Source organism: Leopardus geoffroyi, chromosome B2 (assembly GCF_018350155.1).
Source record: "Leopardus geoffroyi isolate Oge1 chromosome B2, O.geoffroyi_Oge1_pat1.0, whole genome shotgun sequence".
Classification (NCBI taxonomy): domain Eukaryota; kingdom Metazoa; phylum Chordata; class Mammalia; order Carnivora; family Felidae; genus Leopardus; species Leopardus geoffroyi.
This window is the reverse complement of record NC_059332.1, coordinates 54988909-55009655: the sequence shown is the minus strand read 5'-3', so window position 1 is coordinate 55009655 and position 20747 is coordinate 54988909. Positions and strand designations below refer to the sequence as shown.

Genomic DNA, 20747 nt, shown 5'->3' with positions numbered 1-20747 from the left:
CACCATGATCAAGTGGGATTCATTCCTGCTCTGCAGGGCTGGTTCAACATTCGCAAATCAATCAACGTGATACATCACATTAATAAAAGAAAAGATAAGAACCATATGATCCTGTCAATTGATGCAGAAAAAGCATTTGACAAAATTCAGCAACTTTTCTTAATAAAAACCCTCGAGAAAGTCGGGATAGAAGGAACATACTTAAACATCATAAAAGCCATTGATGAAAAGCCCACAGCTAACATCATCCTCAATGGGGAAAAACTGAGAGCTTTTTCCCTGAGATCAGGAACACGACAGGGATGTCCTCTCTCACCGCTGTTGTTTAACATAGTGTTGGAAGTTCTAGCATCAGCAATCAGACAACAAAAGGAAATCAAAGGCATCAAAATTGGCAAAGATGAAGTTAAGTTTTCACTTTTTGCAGATGACATGATATTATACATGGATAATCCGATAGACTCCACCAGAAGTCTGCTAGAACTGATACATGAATTTAACAAAGTTGCAGGATACAAAATCAATGTACAGAAATCAGCTGCATTCTTATACACTAATAATGAAGGAACTGAAAGACAAAGAAACTGATCCCATTCACAACTGAACCAAGCAGCATAAAATACCTAGGAATAAATCTAACCAAAGATGTAAAAAGGTCTGTATGCTGAAAACTATAGAAAGCTTATGAAGGAAATTGAAGAAGATATAAAGAAATGGAAAAACATTCTGTGCTCATGGATTGGAAGAATAAATATTGTCAAAATGTCAATACTACCCAAAGCTATCTACACATTCAATGCAATCCCAATCAAAATTGCACCAGCATTCTTCTTGAAACTAGAACAAGCAGTTCTAAAATTCATATGGAACCACAAAAGGCCCCGAACAGCCAAAGTAATTTTGAAGAAGACGACCAAAGCAGGAGGCATCACAATCCCAGACTTTAGCCTCTACTGCAAAGCTGTAATCATCAAGACAGCATGGTATTGGCACAAAAACAGACACATAGACCAATGGAATAGAATAGAAACCCCAGAACTAGACCCACAAACATATGGCCAACTAATCTTTGACAAAGCAGGAAAGAACATCCAATGGAAAAAAGACAGTCTCTTTAACAAATGGTGCTGGGAGAACTGGACAGCAACATGCAGAAGATTGAAACTAGACCACTTTCTCACACCATTCACAAAAATAAACTCAAAATGGATAAAGGACCTGAAGGTGAGACAGGAAACCATCAAAACCCTAGAGGAAAAGCAGGAAAAGACCTCTGACCTCAGCTGCAGCAATTTCTTCCTTGACACATCCCCAAAGGCAAGGGAATTAAAAGCAAAAATGAACTATTGGGACCTTATGAAGATAAAAAGCTTCTGCACAGCAAAGGAAACAACCAACAAAACTAAAAGGCAACCAACGAAATGGGAAAAGATATTTGCAAATGACATATTGGACAAAGGGCTAGTATCCAAAATTTATAAAGAGCTCACCAAACTCCACACCTGAAAAACAAATAATCCAGTGAAGAAATGGGCAGAAAACATGAATAGACAATTCTCAAAAGAAGACATCCTGATGGCCAACAGGCACGTGAAAAGATGCTCAATGTCACTCCTCACCAGGGAAATACAAATCAAAACCACACTCAGATATCACCTCACGCCAGTCAGAGTGGCCAAAATGAACAAATCAGGAGACTACAGGTGCTGGAGAGGATGTGGAGAAGCGGGAACCCTCTTGCACTGTTGGTGGGAATGCAAACTGGTGCAGCCACTCTGGAAAACAGTGTGGAGGTTCCTCAAAAAATTAAAAATAGGGGCGCCTGGGTGGCGCAGTCGGTTAAGCGTCCGACTTCAGCCAGGTCCCGATCTCGCGGTCTGTGAGTTCGAGCCCCGCGTCAGGCTCTGGGCTGATGGCTCAGAGCCTGGAGCCTGCTTCCGATTCTGTGTCTCTCTCTCTCTGCCCCTCCCCTGTTCATGCTCTGTCTCTCTCTGTCCCAAAAATAAATAAACGTTGAAAAAAAAAAAATTAAATTAAAAATAGACCTACCCTATGACCCAGCAATAGCACTGCTAGGAATTTACCCAAGGGATACAGGAGTACTGATGCATAGGGGCACTTGTACCCCAATGTTTACAGCAGCACTCTCAACAATAGCCAAATTATGGAAAGAGCCTAAAAGTCCATCCACTGATGAATGGATTAAAAAATTGTGTTTTATATACACAATGGAGTACTACATGGCAATGACAAAGAATGAAATATGGCCCTTTGTAGCAACGTGGATGGAACTGGAGAGTGTGATGCTAAGTGAAATAAGCCATACAGAGAAAGACAGATACCATATGGTTTCACTCTTATGTGGATCCTGAGAAACTTAACAGAAACCCATGGGGGAGGTGAAGGAAAAAAAAAAAAAAAGAGGTTAGAATAGAAGAGAGCCAAAGCATAAGAGACTCTTAAAAACTGAGAACAAACTAAGGGTTGATGGGGGGTGGGAGGGAGGGGAGGGTGGGTGATGGGTATTGAGGAGGGCACCTTTTGGGATGAGCACTGGGTGTTGTATGAAAACCAATTTGACAATAAACTTCATTAAAAAAAAAAAAAAAAGAAAAGGGAGTTTAAAAAAAATTTTTTTGAATGTGTTCAAACTTAAGTGACCATCAACTTAATATAGACTGCTATATACTTAGGATGTTATACAGAACTTCATGGTAATCACAAAACCAAAACCTACAATAGATACACAAAAAATAAAGAGAAAGCCATGGGGCGCCCGGGTGGCTCAGTCAGGTAAGCATCTGGCTTCGGCTCTGGTCATGATCTCGTGGTTCATGAGACTGAGTCCAGCACTGGGATCTCTGCTGTCAGCGTAGAGTCTGCATAAGATGCTCCATCTCCAGCTCTCTGTCCCTCCCCTGCTTGTGTGCATTCTCCCTCTCACAATAACAAATAAACATTAATAAATAAAGAGAAAGCCAAATGTAGCTTGTGGTCAGCAACCACAATGAAAGGGAACAAGAGAAGAAAAAAGGAAAGAGAAGAACTACAGAAACAACTAGAAAACAATGAACAAAATGACTATAAATACATACCTATCAATCATTACTTTAAATGTAAATGGACTGAACACTCTAATCAAAAGATACAGGTGGCGGGATTAAAAAACAAAACAAAACAAAAAAACCCCACAAGACCTATCTATAATGTACCTACAAGAGATTCACTTCAGAGCTAAAGACACAAACAGACTGAAAGTGATGGGATTGAAAGACACAGTTCTTGAAAATGAAAGAGAAAATAAAACCAGGGTAGCATTACTTACATCAGACAAAATAGGTATTAAAACAAAGACTATAATAGGATATAAGCAGGGGCATTACATAATGATAAAGGGATCAATCCAACAAGAGGACATAACAATTGTACATATCTATGCACTCAACCTTAGGCACCTAAATATACACAACAAATATTAACAGAAATAAAGGGAGTAATAGACAGTAATGCAATAATAGTAAGGAACTTTAAAACCTCATTTATATCACTGTGTAAATCTTTCTGGCAGAAAATCAATACGGAAATAGTGTCTTTGAATGACATATTAGACCAGATGGATATAACATATACAGATCCAAAAACAACAGAATACACATTCTTTTCAAGGGCACATGGAACATTCTCCAGGATATGTTAGTCCACATAACAAATCTCAATAAATCTAAGAAGACTGAAAGCATAACATGCATCTTTTCCAACCACAACCACAACATGACAATGGAAATCACAAGAAAAAAACTGGAAGAAACACAAATACATGGAACTAAACATGGCACTAAATATCCAATGGGTTAACAAAGAAATGAAAGTAGAAATAATAAAATACATGGAGACAGATGAACGTAAAATCACAATGATCCAAAATCTTTGGGATGCAGCTAACGCAGTTCTAAGAGGAAAATATATAACTATACAAGCCTACCTCAAGAAATAAGAAAAAGCTCAAACAATCTAAACTTACACCTAAAGGATCTAAAAAAAGAACAAAGTCTAAGGTAGAAAGAAGGAAATCATAAAGATATGAGCACAAATAAAAGACACAGAGACTTAAAAAAAGGAAAAAAAACATACAAAAGATCAATGAAACCAAGAACTGATTCTTTGAAAAGAAATACAAAATTAATAAACCTTGACCTAGTCTTACCAAAAAAGGGAAAGAGAGAGAGAGAGAAAGGACCCAAATAATCAGAAACAAAAGAAGAGAAATAATAACCAACTAACCAACAGCACAGAAATACAAAGGATTGTAAGAGACTACTATAAAAAGTTATATGCCAAGAAATTGGACAACCTAGAAGAAGTAGAAAAATTCCTACAAACATACATTCTTCCAAAAATGAATCCGGAGGAAATAAAAAATATGAACAGACCAATTACTAGTAATGAAACTTAATCAATACTCAAAAAACTACAAAAAAAAATAAATAAGTAAAAGTCCAGGACTAGATGGATTCACAGATGAATTCTATCAAACATTTAAATTAGAGTTAATACCTAGTCTCAAACTAATCCAAAAAAATAGAAGAGGAAGGAAAGCTTTCAAATGCAGTCTAGGAGGCCAGGATTACCCTGATACCAAAACCAAACACACCATTAGAAAAAAATAAACCTACAGGCTAATATCTCTGACAAACACAGATACAAATATCCTCAAAATATTACCAAGCTGCACTTAATAATACATTAGAGCAATCATTCACCATGATCAAGTGGGATTTATTGCAGTGATGCAAAAATGTCTCAACATATACAAATCAATGTGATACATCTTATTAATGAAGAATAAAAATGCTATGATCAACTCAATAAATGCAGAAAATGCATTTGACTAAATTCAATATCCAATCATGATAAAAACTTTCTCAACAAAGTAAGTTTGGAGGGGCTACCGCAACATAACAAAGGCTATATGTGAAAAACCCACAGCTAACATCATACTCAATGGTGAAAAAAAGCTTTTCCTCTAGGATCAGAAACAAGACAAGGATGTCTACCCTCATCACTCTTATTCAGCAAAGTACTGGAAGTTGTACCCACAGAAAACAGACAAGAAAAAAGAAATAAAAGGCATCCATATATGTAAGGAAGAAATTAAACTATCACTATTGGCAGATGACATGATACTAGACATAGAAAACCCTAAACACACCACCAAAGAACCACTGGAGGTAATATATGAATTCAGTAGGGGCACCCGTGTGGTCCAGTCGGTTGAGTGTCTAACTCTCGGTTTCAGCTCAGGTCATGATCTCAGAGTTCATGAGTTCGAGCCCTGCATCAGGCTCCCTGTTGATGGTTTAGAGCTGCTTGGGATTCTCTTGTCTTCCTCTCTCTCAAAAATAAATAAAATTTTTAAAAAATAAATGAATTCAGTAAAATTGCAAGACACAAAATTAATACACAGAAACCAGTTGCATTTCTATTCACTAACAGCCAAGTGGCAAAAAGAGAAATTAAGAAAACAATTGCATTTACAAATGCACCAAACAGAATAAAATACCTAGGAATAAATATAGCCAACAAGGTGAAAGACTTATACTCTGAAAATTGTAAAACACTGATGAAAGAAATGAAAACCAACACAACAAATGGAAAGATATTTCATGCTCATGGACTGGAATAATTAATATTGTTAATATACCCATTCTACCCAAAGCAATCTACAGATTCAGTGAAATCCCTATCAAAATACCAATAACATTTTTCACAGAAGTGGAACAAATTTTCCTAATATTTGTATGGAACCACAAAAGACCCTGCACCACCAAAGTAATCTTTAGAAAAACAACAAAGCTAGAGGTATCACAATCCCAGATTTTAAGATATACTACAAAGCTGTAGTAATCAAAACAATATGGCCCTGGCACAAAAACAGATACATAGATGAGTGGAACATCATAGAGCCCAATGATCAATTATCAATATAAGTCATAGATCAATTGATCAATTGATCTATGACTTATATGATCAATTAATCTATGACAAAGGAGGCAAGAATATACAATGGGAAAAAGATAGTCTCTGTAATAAATGGTGTGGGGAAATCTGGAGATCTACGTGCAAAAGAATGAAACTGGATCACTTTCTTACACCGTGCACAAAAATAAACTCATAAAGGAGTAACAACCTTAAATGTGAAACCTGAAACCATAAAAATTCTAGAAGAGAACACAAGCAGGAATTTGACATTGGCCTTGGCAACATCTTTCTAGAAGATCTCCTAAGGCAAGGGAAACAAAAGCAAAAATAAACTACTGGGACTACATTAAAATAAAAAGCTCTGCACAGCAAAGGAAACCATCAACAAAACAAAAAGTCAACCCATTGAACCTACTGCAAATGATGTATCCAACAAGGGGTTAATATCCAAAATATAGAAAGAACTTCTACAACCCCACATCCCCAAAACAAGTAATTCGATTAAAAATAGGGCAGAGAACCTTATCAACATTTTTCCAAAGATGACATACTGATGGCCAACAGACACATGGGAAGATGTTCAACATCACTAATCATCAGAAAGATACAAATCAAAAACAATGAGATATCACCTCACACCTGTAAGAATGGCTAGTATCAAAATGATGACAAATAACAAATGTTAACAAAAATGTGAAGAAAAATAATCCCTCGTGCCCTGCTGGTGGAAATCTAAACTGGTACAGCCAGTGTGGAAAAGAGTATGGAGTTTCCAAAAAAAAATCAAAAACAGAATTACCCTATGACCCAGTTACTTCACTTCTGGGTATTTATCCAAAGAAATGCCAACAATAATTTTTTTTAATGTATATATCCCTATGTTTATTGCAATATTATTTACAATAGCCAAGATACGGAAGCAGCCCAAGTGTCCATCGATAGATGAACAGATAAAGTGGTGTGTGTGTGTGCGTGTGTGTGCGCACGCATATACATACATTATAGAAAATTACTCAGCCATAATAAAGGATGAGATCCTGCCATTTGTGACAGCATGGATGGACGTAGAGGTTACTATGCTAAGTGAAATAAAACAGAGACAAATACCACATGATTTAACTTATGTGTGTAATCTAAAATCAAAACAAATAAACAAACAAATGAAAAGCAGACAGACCTATAAATAGAGAAAACAATTTGCTGCTTGCCAGAAGAGAGGGGAGTTGGAATGAGCAAAATGAGTGAATGGGAGTGGGAGATACAGGTTTCCAGCTATGGAAGAAATACATCATGGGAACAAAAGGTAGAGCACAAGGAATATAGCCAGTAATATCATAATAGATTATAAGTATACTTGTGGTGAGCATGGCATAAGCTTAAGTTTGCTGAATTGCTATGTTGTATACCTGAAATTAAGGTAACATCACGTGTCAACTATACTCAAAAAAAGGCTTTATTTTTAAATTTTTAATATATCATAAATATTCATACTCAATACAATTAAGTCCAAGAATAAAAACCCTACCTTATGAAACTAATATTTTGGGAGTCAGGTATGCCCTAAAATAATTACTCTGCAAGATAATTCATAACAACAGAATATTCCTCTTGGAAATGGTTGATATTTTAATACAAAAATCCCTTATCCTGTAGTACAATATGCACCCAAATAAAAATGGTATTCAAATATACTGACAAGGTAAAATCCAAAAAGAAGCCTGAAAAAAGCAATTTAAAAATGACAACATCCCCAAATCTCAGCAATTCCCAAATTAGCTGGCCAGAGAAAAAAGCCCTCAGTGAATAAATAGTAAATAATGAAATAATTATCAAATAATAAAAACAAATAATAGAAGCATGAACAATGCTTTGACTACCTTTCCCTCATTTCCTGTTCAGTGTACATTATTTTCCTTCCCTACCTCTGTATTCATCCATGTCATTCATTTCTTTCAAATCCTAATTCAAGACTGATGTCCAAGAAACACTAACACAATCCACTTTAATAACTTCCTCTAGCAATACTTTCCTTTCACCAATCATGTTTTGTAATTGCTTTCTTGTTATTTCTACCTTTCAACTCACCTTATTACCAAGCAAATGGAAATCCTAAAGCAAAAACATTTTTAAAAAATTAATGTTGGCCCATAATCAGAAATCCTTATTTAAAGAAGCCAAATTCATTTGAACCAAGTGGAAATGCAGGTGGAAATTTCGTTCAAACTATTTCTCTTTGTCAGTAAACCTTCACAACATCCCAGATTCATTATGCAATTTTAGTAAATATTCAAGCTTATGAAATTATGTATATCTAACTAAACTACAGTTATCAAGTGACTATACAAAGATGACCTAACACCAGTCAGAAATTACCTATCTAGCAATACCACCTCTTACTGGCCTACTAATCCATCCATCTTTAGTAATTATGTTAAAATAAAAGCCTGTATCTACAGACTTCATCTCTAGCCACAATTCTACTTTTACAGTTCAGATTTCTACCACCTAGAGGCTACACTCTCTTATCTAACATTTCTCTTGAAACACAATCCACTCAACATGGAATTCCCTTGCAACTTGACCTGGCAAATATGACATCTCCACTGCATAACACATTCAGTTACTATTCTCCTTCCTGGCAGCCCCTTCCTATGTTTTACTACAGAATACTATGACCATCTCAACCATGGCAATTATCATACTGAATTTGTATATTTGCACTTATGTTTTTTCCAGGAGGCTATAAAGTCCTCATAAACAAGGGCTAGGTCTTTTTTTGCAGTATCTCCAGAACACTTACCCATGATGAAATAAAATCTGTTGAGTAATCAATGCAAAGTAAATGGATTAAGTATGTATGTGTATACACACACACACACATATGCATATTTCTTTGTACTTTTAATGAGAATCAGAATTTGACTACTATATTTTGTATATAACTGTAACTGAAACTATATTTCTGGACATTAAATAATAGTGATGATAACTGGTTACCACTTCCTTTGTAGTTATATATTCTTCCAACCTATAATTTTGATTTAGAAAAATACATGTCAGACAACAAATCTGGTTAGCTACTAAAATAACTGTTAATATTTCATAACTTGTTAGAAATATACTGCTACCTAAAAAAGAAACAAAAAAAGTATTTTCTCATACACAAAGCCACTTTTTAAAGCTTAGGCAGAATCTACCATGTATTCCCAGTGCAGTGATAACAGCACTGTGGCTCAACAGCTAACATCTAACATCTAACAGCTTCCAGGTCTTGTGCTAAGCCCTTGAGACCAAAAGTGGAAAAGTCATAGTCCCTCTATTCAAGTAGCTCAAAACCTGGTCATAAGACATAAATGCAAACAAAGATATTACAATTTGTTAACAGTTCTAAAGATGGTATGTTCAAAGTTCAATGAAGACAGATCAATACTGATATTCTATATAGCAGGAGAAAAATGAAAACTGCAATTACTAAATAAATAAAGTATAGGACAATAAACTAAAAGCCCTATCCTCTGCTATGATAACCTTTAAAAGTTCTTAACCTTTTTTATACCATGGACGACTTTTGGCAAGCCCATGATGAGAAATCTCTTCTAGTTTATAAAATAAATAGCTTGTATAGCAAATTTCAGGTTCTATTAAAATTCTTGGTTTAATTCAGCTTCAAGTTCACTATAAATGGAATAAAAGCACATTAACAAACAATTGTGTAAGTACTGTGTCCTGAGTTATATGAAGGAATTTAGGGAAAACATGCAATTTTCTATTTTTCCATGGATTTATTTGTATGGAGACTTATTCTTCAGTTCATTCAATAAACATTTATTGAGTGCCTATTATAAGTCAGGCACTGTTCTAGGTGCTTGGATATGTAACAGTGAATAAGACTGACAAGATACCTGCTTTTATATAGTTTTTCTTCTAACTGTAGGATATAGATAATAAATTAAGAAACAATAAATATAAAGTAGTGATAAGTGCCCAAAACTAAAGAGTATAATCTGGTAGCAAGTAACTGGTAGCTATATAAGGTGGTACCTCTACATTACTAACATCATCTGCTGGAGAGTGTATGCTAGTCTGAAAAAAATTTTTAAATAAACAGGAAATAACCAATCCAAACTAACAACTCTGAATAAACATTTTATAAACAGATGGCTACGTTTTGCATACATAGAAGCACTGACTTAATACACTGAATTCCCAATAAAAAATAACAGTGAGCATCAGAACCTTAACTTGCTTCCACAACTGCATTAGTACTATTTAAAAATGTTTATAAGATAAAACAAGAAACTGTAGACTGTAATACAAAAACTGCTAAACCTTAATAAAAGATATCTCGGGATTTGCTACTTTAGTATTTATATTCCAGATGACAGTTACAAAAACTAATACATGCAGCTTTAGGTTATTTTACAGTCAGCAAATTCCCCTCCAACATGAACTATAACTTTAGATTGAAAAGTATTCAAAGTATTAAACAACAACTAAATATATGTCTGCAACAAACACAAGCAAGGGAAGATGAGAGAAAGAAACAGATACGAATTGGGCAGTCAATTCACTAAGAGAACTTCATTTTTAGAAAGGAATTAGGGAGAAGCAATATTTAGAACTAGGCAGTGCAATGAGGGAAGGAAGCAGTGGTAACAGCACTGTGGCTCAAAAGTGCTGGAGGTACAAATGACTTCTCTGTTGCCTCAGAAGCAATGGCTAAGTCCCCATAATTTTTGCTCAGATGTCCAAAGCAATGTATCTCAAATAATGTACAATGAGGACATATGCATAAAGAGAAAGAAATCAGATATGTGGTATTTTGGGAAGCAATAGTATAGAAGAATTTCAGTTGAAACTGACTCTATCACCACAACATACAACAGAAGGATTGAACGTTCCAAATCATTCCTAGCTTTAACACCAAGGTCCTTTAATTGGAGCACTACAAAAAAAAAAAAAAAAAAGCCTAATATACTTCATTCAAAATCATTCTCTTTAACAGTATTTTAAGCCATCAATTTTCTATACTTCTTAAAAGGAGTATTTTTAATTTTATGTCACAATAAATAGGTAATCAAACTGAAGAGAATATTTTAATAAACTCAGGGATACTAAATGACATTCCGTTGCAAAAATATGTGAGAAGATATAATTGAGAAAAGCATGAACATTTATTTACAGGTACAGACTAACAACAGAACACTAGACAGACACAGTAAATTATAAGTGTAACTTAAAATCTTCAGTCAAAATAATTTATTTTCTGTAATCAATAATAAGCAAATGAAAATACAGACTGCAATATATTATCTAGAAAGGTAAAAATTATTTGATTTTCTTTTACAATAATTTTTGAGGAAACTACTTTTACACTGCAAAATAAAAGTCGCATTTAAAATTGTTTTTCAAAAACAATTTTGATTTAAAATAATTAAATACTGACGACATGGATACATAGACCATCCCAGACACACATAAAAGAAGGTGGTCAGTGAACAGGTGCACAAGACAAAGGCCTAGCACTTGCAGCAAGTTTCCCTTTCTCTCCCTTTCTTCTTTCCCCTCTCAGTTTACAGCACAAACCAAGCTAAAATGCTAGCTCAACTTCTCTCTCTTTTCAAAATCAAGGCTCATAAGCACTTATCTACTATGACAGTTAATTTTATGTATCAATTTAACTGGGCCACGGGGTGCCCAGACATCTGGTCAAACATTATCCTGGATGTGTCTGTGAGGGTGTTTCTGGATTAGATTAACCTTTGAACTGGTACACTGAGTAAAGCAGACTGCCCTCCCCAGTGTCAGTGGGTCTCCTCCAATCCTCTGAAGTCCTGAATAAAACAAAAAAGCTGACCGACCCTCCAGTGAGTAAGACAGAATTTCCTCCTGCCTGACTGCTTTGAGCTAGGACATGGGTTTTTACTGCCTTCAGACTCAAACTAAAACACTGGCTCTGCCTGGGTCTCAAACCTGCCAGTCTTCCAACTGGAACTATACTATCAGCTCTCCTGGGTCTCCAGGATGCCAACTGCAGATCTTGGGACTTGTCAGGATGCAAAATCGCCTAAGCCATTCAATATAATAAGTATCTTTTCTCCTTCCCTCCCTCCCTCTGTTTCTCTTTTGATTCTGTTTCTCTGGAGAACCCTAATACCCTTGCCCACTTAATACATCAAATTCCTAATAAAAAGATCAAAAAATATTTTAAAGTAATAATATATAATGATGCCAGTGACAGAGCAAGATTCTCATAAAGCTTGATGAGAGTCTAATTTAAAACCTTTTAAATAGTCATTTTGTGTAACATGCATCAAAACTTTAAAGCTGTGTATAGTTTTTTTACCAGGTAAATTTATTCCCTGGTGAATATATACAGAGGACATAATCAGAGCTATAATCAAAGATTTATGTGCTGAGGATATTAGTTGCAATAACATTTATGACAGAGTCAAAAAGACACAACGAAATGCCCAGTAATAGGGGAATGATTAAACAAATTCTAACATGTTCAAAGGATGAACTGTCATGCAATTCATCCAAATGATATTTTCAAAAAGCATTCAACAACCTGTGGTAATTAACGTTAAAAAAATGTCAACTTTTAAAACACAATATTCTACCTAGTTATCTACACCCTAGAGAGAAAGGCTAAAGGTGATAATAGTTATTTCTGAATGAAGGAACGGCAGGTAAATTTTTCTGTATTTTTCACATTTCCTATAATCAAAACATGTTACCTTAAAATAAAAAAATATATAATAAAGGTCTAAAAAACATTATCCAAAATTGTGTTTAAAGAAAACTATTAAATGATAAGTTTAAGATTCTTTGAAAAATTTACAATAAAGCCAGTTTTAAAAACAAATCTGTAATATTATAAAATGATCTGAACTTTTTAAAAAAGATAAAGCTAGAGATGTGTTATAAGCTGAGGTGTATCTTCCTAAGATTCATGTGTCGAAGTCTTAACTCCCAATGTGACTATATTTGGAGATAAGGCATTTAAAAAGATAATTATGAGACACAGGCAAACTAAAAAAGCAGACTCTTAACTATGTAGAACAAACTGATGGTTACCATAGGGGAGGTGGGTAGGGGAATGGGTTAAACAGGTGATGGGGATTAAGGAGTGCACTTGTTGTGATGAGCACCAGGTACTGTATGGAGTGCTGAATCACTATATTGCATACCTGAAATTAATATCACATTGTATGTTAGCTGGAATTTCAATAAAAACTTAAAAAAATAAAAATAAGAAGTTAATTAAAGTTAAATAAGGTCATAATGGTGGGACTCTACCCCAATATGATTGATGTCCTTATGAGAGGAAGAATAAACATCAGAGAAGTGAACAGAGAGAGAGAAAGGGTCACGTGAGGACAGAGCAATAAGGGAGCTATCTGGAAGCCAAGGAAAGAGGCTTCAGGAGAAACCAAATCTGCCAACACCTTGATCTTAGACTTCCAGCTTCCAGAACTGTGAAAAAATAATTTTTTGTTGTTTAAGGCACCCAAGCTGTGGGATTTTATTATGGCAGCTCTAGCCAACTAACGGAAGACTTAATAAAGTGTCATTATGAAATTTACTTGGTAAATATTCTTTGTTCTATATAATTTATCTTTTCTAAGAAAAAACAAACCAACAAATAAGCATTAAAGAACTTAATTCATGGCACACAAGGGACAAAAAACTGTATTTCCAAAATAAAATGTTATTAGCTAGTACTACTGAAGAGAAATAAGGAATAGGAGTGGGGATCTGGGTACTATGAATAGATTGAAAAGCAGTCCTCAGGTTTCTAGTGATTAATGTCTAACTAAAAATGCTCAATGAAAGATTCTGCAGAAAAAAATTTAAAAGCATCTAAAATTGTTTTTGTTCTCAGTATCTCCTAGTTCAGTCTTATAATGGCTATTGGCAGTATACCTTCAAAGACAATGACTCTTAAGCATGACTTTACCACTTACAATGCTGTTTCAATCTCATCCTTTGAATTAAACTTTCCCAATCTTTTGTTTAGAATCTATTAGATTAATATGGGAGTTTTTTACCAAAATGAAATTGTAGACACATTTATCTTTTAGAATGTTCAACTATATTTCAGAGGTATATTTAAAAAATAGACCAACAGACCTTAAGTTTTCAAACCAAATTAAAATTTCAGCTACTGTTGTGAGTTTTCAAAATTACCTTGTCTGGATCCATCTTTCCTCTGATAAATTCCTGCTTCCAGAATTGCAATGCCTGTTCCAGTGTTAAACCAATGCCCTTCAGGAAGAGGCCATACTGCATTCGGCCCCCATGACGAAGATGGTGATTTTCCCGCAAAGCTTTATGTAACTGTCGCATGCAAGGTGGGAAGGATTTGGTAGAAAGCTACGAGAAAAAGAGTTTTTTGTTATGTGGAAGGTTTACCAGGTTCCTCACAATAGCTGTTGCAAACTCAATCTAATTTGCAAACTGTAAATTTAGTCTAATTAGAATAAAAACAAAAACTATAAGAAAGTATTTTTAATGCAGTTACAGATGAACTATTTTCTTAACATTTTTATACTGACTGATTACATGTTGAGATGATAAAATTTTGGATATACTGGATTGAGTAAAATATATTATTAAAATTTATTTCACTTATTTATTTTTCATTTTTAATTAAATTTTTCTTCTGAGGTAATTATAGATTCACATGCAGTTGCAAGAAAATAATACAGAGGCACCTGGGTAGCTCAGTCAGTTACCCATCTGACTCCTGGTTTCAGCCTGGGTCATGATCTCAGGGTTCATAGGTTTGAGCCCCTTATCAGGCTCTGTGCTGACAGTGAGGAGCCTGATTGGGATTCTCTCTCCCTCTGTCTCTGCCTCTTCTGCGCTCTGTCTCTTTCTCTCTCTCAAAATTAATAAATAAACTTTAACAAAAAGAAAACCTTTTTCATTTATGGTTTCAATTGCATTCTCTTTGACTTCCTCAATATCCTTCTCCCAAGACAATTCTCATGCCCTCACATATTTTTTCGCAAGTTCAACTCTCCCAAAGCAGGAGCAGGTATCACTTTGTTTGCCTTTGCTGCTCCCTCTAGGGACCATCCAGTTTCTTTATCCTCTCATCTTAACAACTTTGAAATTCTTCCATCCCCAACCTAGTCCAGCCAGGCCTCTATTCTCCCTTGTCAGGTCTACTGTTTTCATGTGTTCCTTCTTGTATCTTCATACTATTACCAAATTATTTTTCTTAAACATTTTTCTAATCCAAAAACACCAATGAATATTTAACCTCCTTAGTATGAACATTCAAGGTTCTGTCGAAGTCTGTAACTAGCTACTTTTCAATTACGTGCAACAGAACAAATAGGTATTAGGTGGCTTGGGAAACAAGAAGATGAATACAATGTAATTTTCCCCTTTAAGTCACTTACACAAAATAAAAAGAAACAGTCACTATTATACAACTAAAACTCACATAAATCAGTCATATATATGGTGCTGATATATGGGTGCTCTAACAAGGGCATAAATCAAGTGCCATGGAACTGGGGTAAAAAAGCCCAGTGTGTTACCATACCAATATGAATCCTTTGCTCCAGTCAGTTGGGTTATTCCATGATCACATGGTCATGTTTTGTATGTTCCTTCTCACTTTTGTCACTCCACTGGCCCTGCCTGGGGTAAAACCCTTCCTACTTCCCATGCCATCTAGCCAAAGCCAAGCCATTGGTCAAGACCCAGTTCAACCTCAGCTTCCTTTGGCACAATTCCTTGAACACTGTTTACTCATTCAATCACTAAATATCTACTGAACACAACTCTGTGTGCAGCCTTGGGGAACTAGCAGTGAACAAAGAAGTCAAATACCCTGTCCTCAAAGAATTTACATTCAAATGGGAGAACAGACATGAATGCAGACATAAAGGTAACATCTAATTCCAAAAGCCTTGAAAATAAAACAGATTAATGGGATCAAGTGTGAATAGGAAAGGAATACTTTAGGTGGCCAGTAAAGCCTCTCTGAGGAGTTGGCATTGTAGCTATGATCCTATTTTAAGCAGGATTCCAGTCAAATGAGATCCAGGAATACTGCTTCAAGTAAAGGAAACAAAAGCAAAGATCTTGAGAAGGAATGAACATGGTGTGCTCCAGAGACAGCAATAAGGTCCAAGTGGCTAAACGTGTGAATGGGACAGAATGGAGAAGATGAAATTGGAATCATGAGTACACATGGCATTATAGGCCATAGTTATAAGTTTGGATTTTAGTCTAGACGTGATAGAAACTCAATAGAGGGTTCAGATCAGAAGACTGACATGATGTGATAAACAAAGAGAACTCTGGCTGCTGTGTAGTGAACAGATTATATACGGAAGCAAGGAAGATACTCTGGAAGTAATCCAAATAATGGAAATGGAAAACATATGGTCTAGGTTGGCAGCAATGGAACAGAAAAATGCTTATGGATAATGAGCAGACAAAGGAATTGTAAGACCAGAGCATGGATGAATTATCAACATGGATGTTGCAGAGGCCAAGAATAGTAACAAGAGTAATGCTAGTGCAAGAGACCATGACAGCATGCTACAGTCACCCGTGAACAAGAGCAGGAGACAGGGACGCAGGCAACAAGGATAACTGTAATGGGATTACAGGGCTTTAAAGGAGTTATAGCTCTGCTGATGGAAGGCAGGAAGGCAGAGAAATGGTTTGGAAATGGTAACATGGACCAAGGAAGACACATCTCATACCAAATTAAGGTGTGTGTGTGTGTGTGTGTGTGTGACAGAGAGAGAGAGACAGACAGACAGACAGACAGACCAACCGACCAAGAGGCACAGGAGAAACAACATCATTGAGAGAGCCAGATTTCAATGAGAAGAAAAATCTAAAGAAAACATTTGAAGAAGAAACTGAGAATATCAAGGGATGTGATAATGACATGCTGTTATAAGGACGAGGCAGTACAGATAGTTAGGAAGAAGTACAGATAAAGATACACTTAATCAATTTAGCACAGGGTCTCAAGCATAGACCCACAGATATGATCATCATAGCACTTAAGATAATTTATCATTATATTGATTATTTATTATTTACATGCTGTCTACCTCCCTCATGTAAGGTCCATGAAGGTAGAGGAATTTTCTGTTTTATTCACCTCTGTATCCACAGCACAGTGGCTGGTACATAATTGATGGGTTCAATATATATTCAGTAAATTAATGATTATATTTCTATGTCTTCCCACAGTATCCAGTGAAGTTCACAGTTGCTTGTGAACGGCAGAACATCTTGATTGAATCAGGAATAAAATTAACTTCTAACCATTCACATAGTATAAACACAAATCATATGGCACAGAGGAAGTGTTAGAGATAATAACTGTTTGAGGAAAGTAAAGGATGGGGCATCCTTGAGAACAAATTTCAATTCAACCGTACAAAGTGAGCAACCCTTATGTTATTTCTAGACATATTAACTGCAAGTACTTGATTATAATTTTTCCAAACAGGAAGACAACCTATTCATTCTGGTCTCTAAAAACTCCTGGTCTCTCCCTACTCACCTTATTCTTATTTCCAAGCATTAAAATGTCAATGTATTTTTAATTTATTGTAAATAATTTGGTAACTGTCTAAATAAAGATTATTTATGGCTGGTTTAGTTTCCCTTTTTGGGGTAGAGCAGAAATTCTACAATGCATTAAAAAGAAAAACTCTATAAATTATAGTAAAGCATACTACTCTTTCATTCTACAACAGAACCACAAAGTGAAGTTGAAATGAACTGTCCATTAATCTAGTAGCAACACAAGCATGGGAGCCTATACTAAGTGTTAATGAAATCAACTGTAACCTACCAAAATTCATATGTTGAAGTCCTAACCACCAAGACCTCAGAATGTGATTGTATTTGGAGCTGGGGTCTTTAAAGAGGGAATATAAATGAAGTCACGCGTGTGGGACCCTGATCCAATGTGACTGGTGCCCTAAGAAGAGGAAGAGACACCAGGGATGCACAAGCACACTGGAAAGACCACGTGAGAACACAGGGAGAAAGTGGCCACCTAAAAGTCATGGAAAGAGGCCTCAAATTTGCCAACACCTTCATCTCAGAATTTTAGCCTCCAGAACTGTGAGAAGATAAATTTCTGTTGTTTAAAGCATCATCAGTCTATTTTGTTATGGCAGCCCTAGCAAACTTAGCATTTTCCATTTCTCTTTTTCTCAATGTATAAGGTTGGTGTGTAGGTAGGTGGGTGGGTGGGGCATTCATTTACTCATTCATTCATTCACTCAATGTATTTTAAACTTTTTTAAGTTTGTTTATTTCTTTATTGAGAGAGAGAGAAGAGAGAGAGAGAGAGATAGCGTGTGCTTTAGCAAGTTACTCAGACTCTCTATCCCCCAGGTTTCCGATCTTTCAAGTGGAGATAATAATGCTTGCTTTTCAGGGTTGATAGGAGATTTGAACTAAAGTAACTTCTGTTCCAAAATCTGACATATGGGAAGTAATCACTATTTATAACAAGTAACATCTGAATGTCTGAATAGCACTTTGCATGTGCAAAGAGTCCTTACCTATATCCTCTAATTACATCCTTGTTTTTTTAATGTTTGTTTATTTGTTTGTTTATTTATTTATTTATTTAGAGAGAGAGAGAGCGGGGGAAGGGCAGAGAGCGAGAATCCGAGCAGGTTCCGCACTGTCAGTGCAGAGTGTCACACAGGCTCTAATTCACGAACCAGGATACCATGACCTGAGCCGAAATCAAGAGGCGCTCAACCGACTGAGCCACCAAGATGTCCCTATTTTAAAGTTTATATATTTAAGTAATCTCTACACCCCACATGGGGCTTGAACTCACGATTCCAAGATCAAGAGTCACATGTTCTTCTGACTAAGCCAGCAGGCGCCCTTTTAGGTATAAGGTATTTAAATATAAACATACAAATACCATTTAGCTATCATCACCTAAAAGAATACCCCTTTGGAAAAACTGATTAAATTCTGTTCATCAGAATGCAAATAATTTCCTGATTAAGTTTGATTTTCCTATGATTACAAAAATTCACCTGTATAGCACATGGGACTTCCTTTAAAAATGATTGGCAAGCAATAAAATGAAATTCTCTCCCATCTCCTAACCCCAAAATAATCTTTGAAGAAAATCTGTGCTTCCTCGTTGACAAAGATTCAAGTTTAGAAGGATGCAATGCTTACCGAATCAATCTGATCCAAAGAAATCTTCCCAGCATTTCCCTGTGTACTGTAATCTTGACCAGTGTAAGAATGACTAAAATTAAAAAAGAAGAAAATATTAAAATAGAATTTTTACAACATATTTTAATCATTTCAAAGGAAATTTATTCTGATACAGATTAAAATCACAATAAGACATTTTACATATAAACGTTGGCAGAAACATAGCCAAGTATTTTATTTTATTTTATTTTATTTTTTATTATATGAAATTTATTGTCAAATTGGTTTCCATACAACACCCAGTGCTCATCCCAAAAGGTGCCCTCCTCAATACCCATCACCCACCCTCTCCTCCCTCCCACCCCCCATCAACCCTCAGTTTGTTCTCAGTTTTTAACAGTCTCCCATGCTTTGGCTCTCTCCCACTCTAACCTCTTTTTTTTTTCTTTCTTTCTTTTTTTTTTTTTTTTTTTCCTCCCCCTCCCCCATGGGTTCCTGTTAAGTTTCTCAGGATCCACATAAGAGTGAAACCATATGGTATCTGTCTTTCTCTGCATGGCTTATTTCACTTAGCATCACACTCTCCAGTTCCATCCATGTTGCTACAAAAGGCCATATTTCCTTTTTTCTCATTGCCACGTAGTATTCCATTGTGTATATAAACCACAATTTCTTTATCCATTCATCAATTGATGGACATTTAGGCTCTATCCATAATTTGGCTATTGTTGAGAGTGCTGCTATGAACATTGGGGTACAAGTGCCCCTATGCATCAGTACTCCTGTATCCTTTGGATAAATTCCTAGCAGTGCTATTGCTGGGTCATAAGGTAGGTCTATTTTTAATTTTCTGAGGAACCTCCACACTGCTTTCCAGAGTGGCTGCACCAATTTGCATTCCCACCAACAGTGCAAGAGGGTTCCCGTTTCTCCACATCCTCTCCAGCATCTATAGTCTCCTGATTTGTTCATTTTGGCCACTCTGACTGGCGTGAGGTGATACCTGAGTGTGGTTTTGATTTGTATTTCCCTGATTAGGAGAGACGCTGAACATCTTTTCATGTGTCTGTTGGCCATCCGGATGTCTTCTTTAGAGAAGTGTCTATTCATGTTTTCTGCCCATTTCTTCACTGGGTTATTTGTTTTTCGGGTGTGGAGTTTGGTGAGCTCTTTATAGATTTTGGATACTAGCCCTTTGTCCAATATGTCATTTGCAAATATCTTTTTCCATTCCGTTGGTTGCCTTTTAGTTTTGTTGGTTGTTTCCTTTGCTGTGCAGAAGCTTTTTATCTTCATAAGGTCCCAGTAATTCACTTTTGCTTTTAATTCCCTTGTCTTTGGGGATGTGTCGAGTAAGAGATTGCTACGGCTGAGGTCAGAGAGGTCTTTTCCTGCTTTCTCCTCTAAGGTTTTGATGGTTTCCTGTCTCACATTCAGGTCCTTTATCCATTTTGAGTTTATTTTTGTGAATGGTGTGAGAAAGTGGTCTAGTTTCAACCTTCTGCATGTTGCTGTCCAGTTCTCCCAGCACCATTTGTTAAAGAGGCTGTCTTTTTTCCATTGGATGTTCTTTC

General features: G+C 35.8%; 1 protein-coding gene across 2 annotated transcripts in view; it reads right to left on the bottom strand.

Annotated features, from left to right (window-relative positions):
* PRIM2 (DNA primase subunit 2) overlaps nucleotides 1–20747 on the bottom strand; it is a 348531-nt gene that overhangs the window by 125606 nt on the left and 202178 nt on the right. For both annotated transcript variants that reach the window (XM_045498644.1, XM_045498645.1), the window contains exons 9-10: nucleotides 19192–19264; nucleotides 14173–14358 (exon numbers count right to left, since the gene is read on the bottom strand). In XM_045498644.1, coding sequence (XP_045354600.1) covers nucleotides 14173–14358; nucleotides 19192–19264 — 259 coding nt within the window. The remainder of the gene's footprint in view (nucleotides 1–14172; nucleotides 14359–19191; nucleotides 19265–20747) is intronic.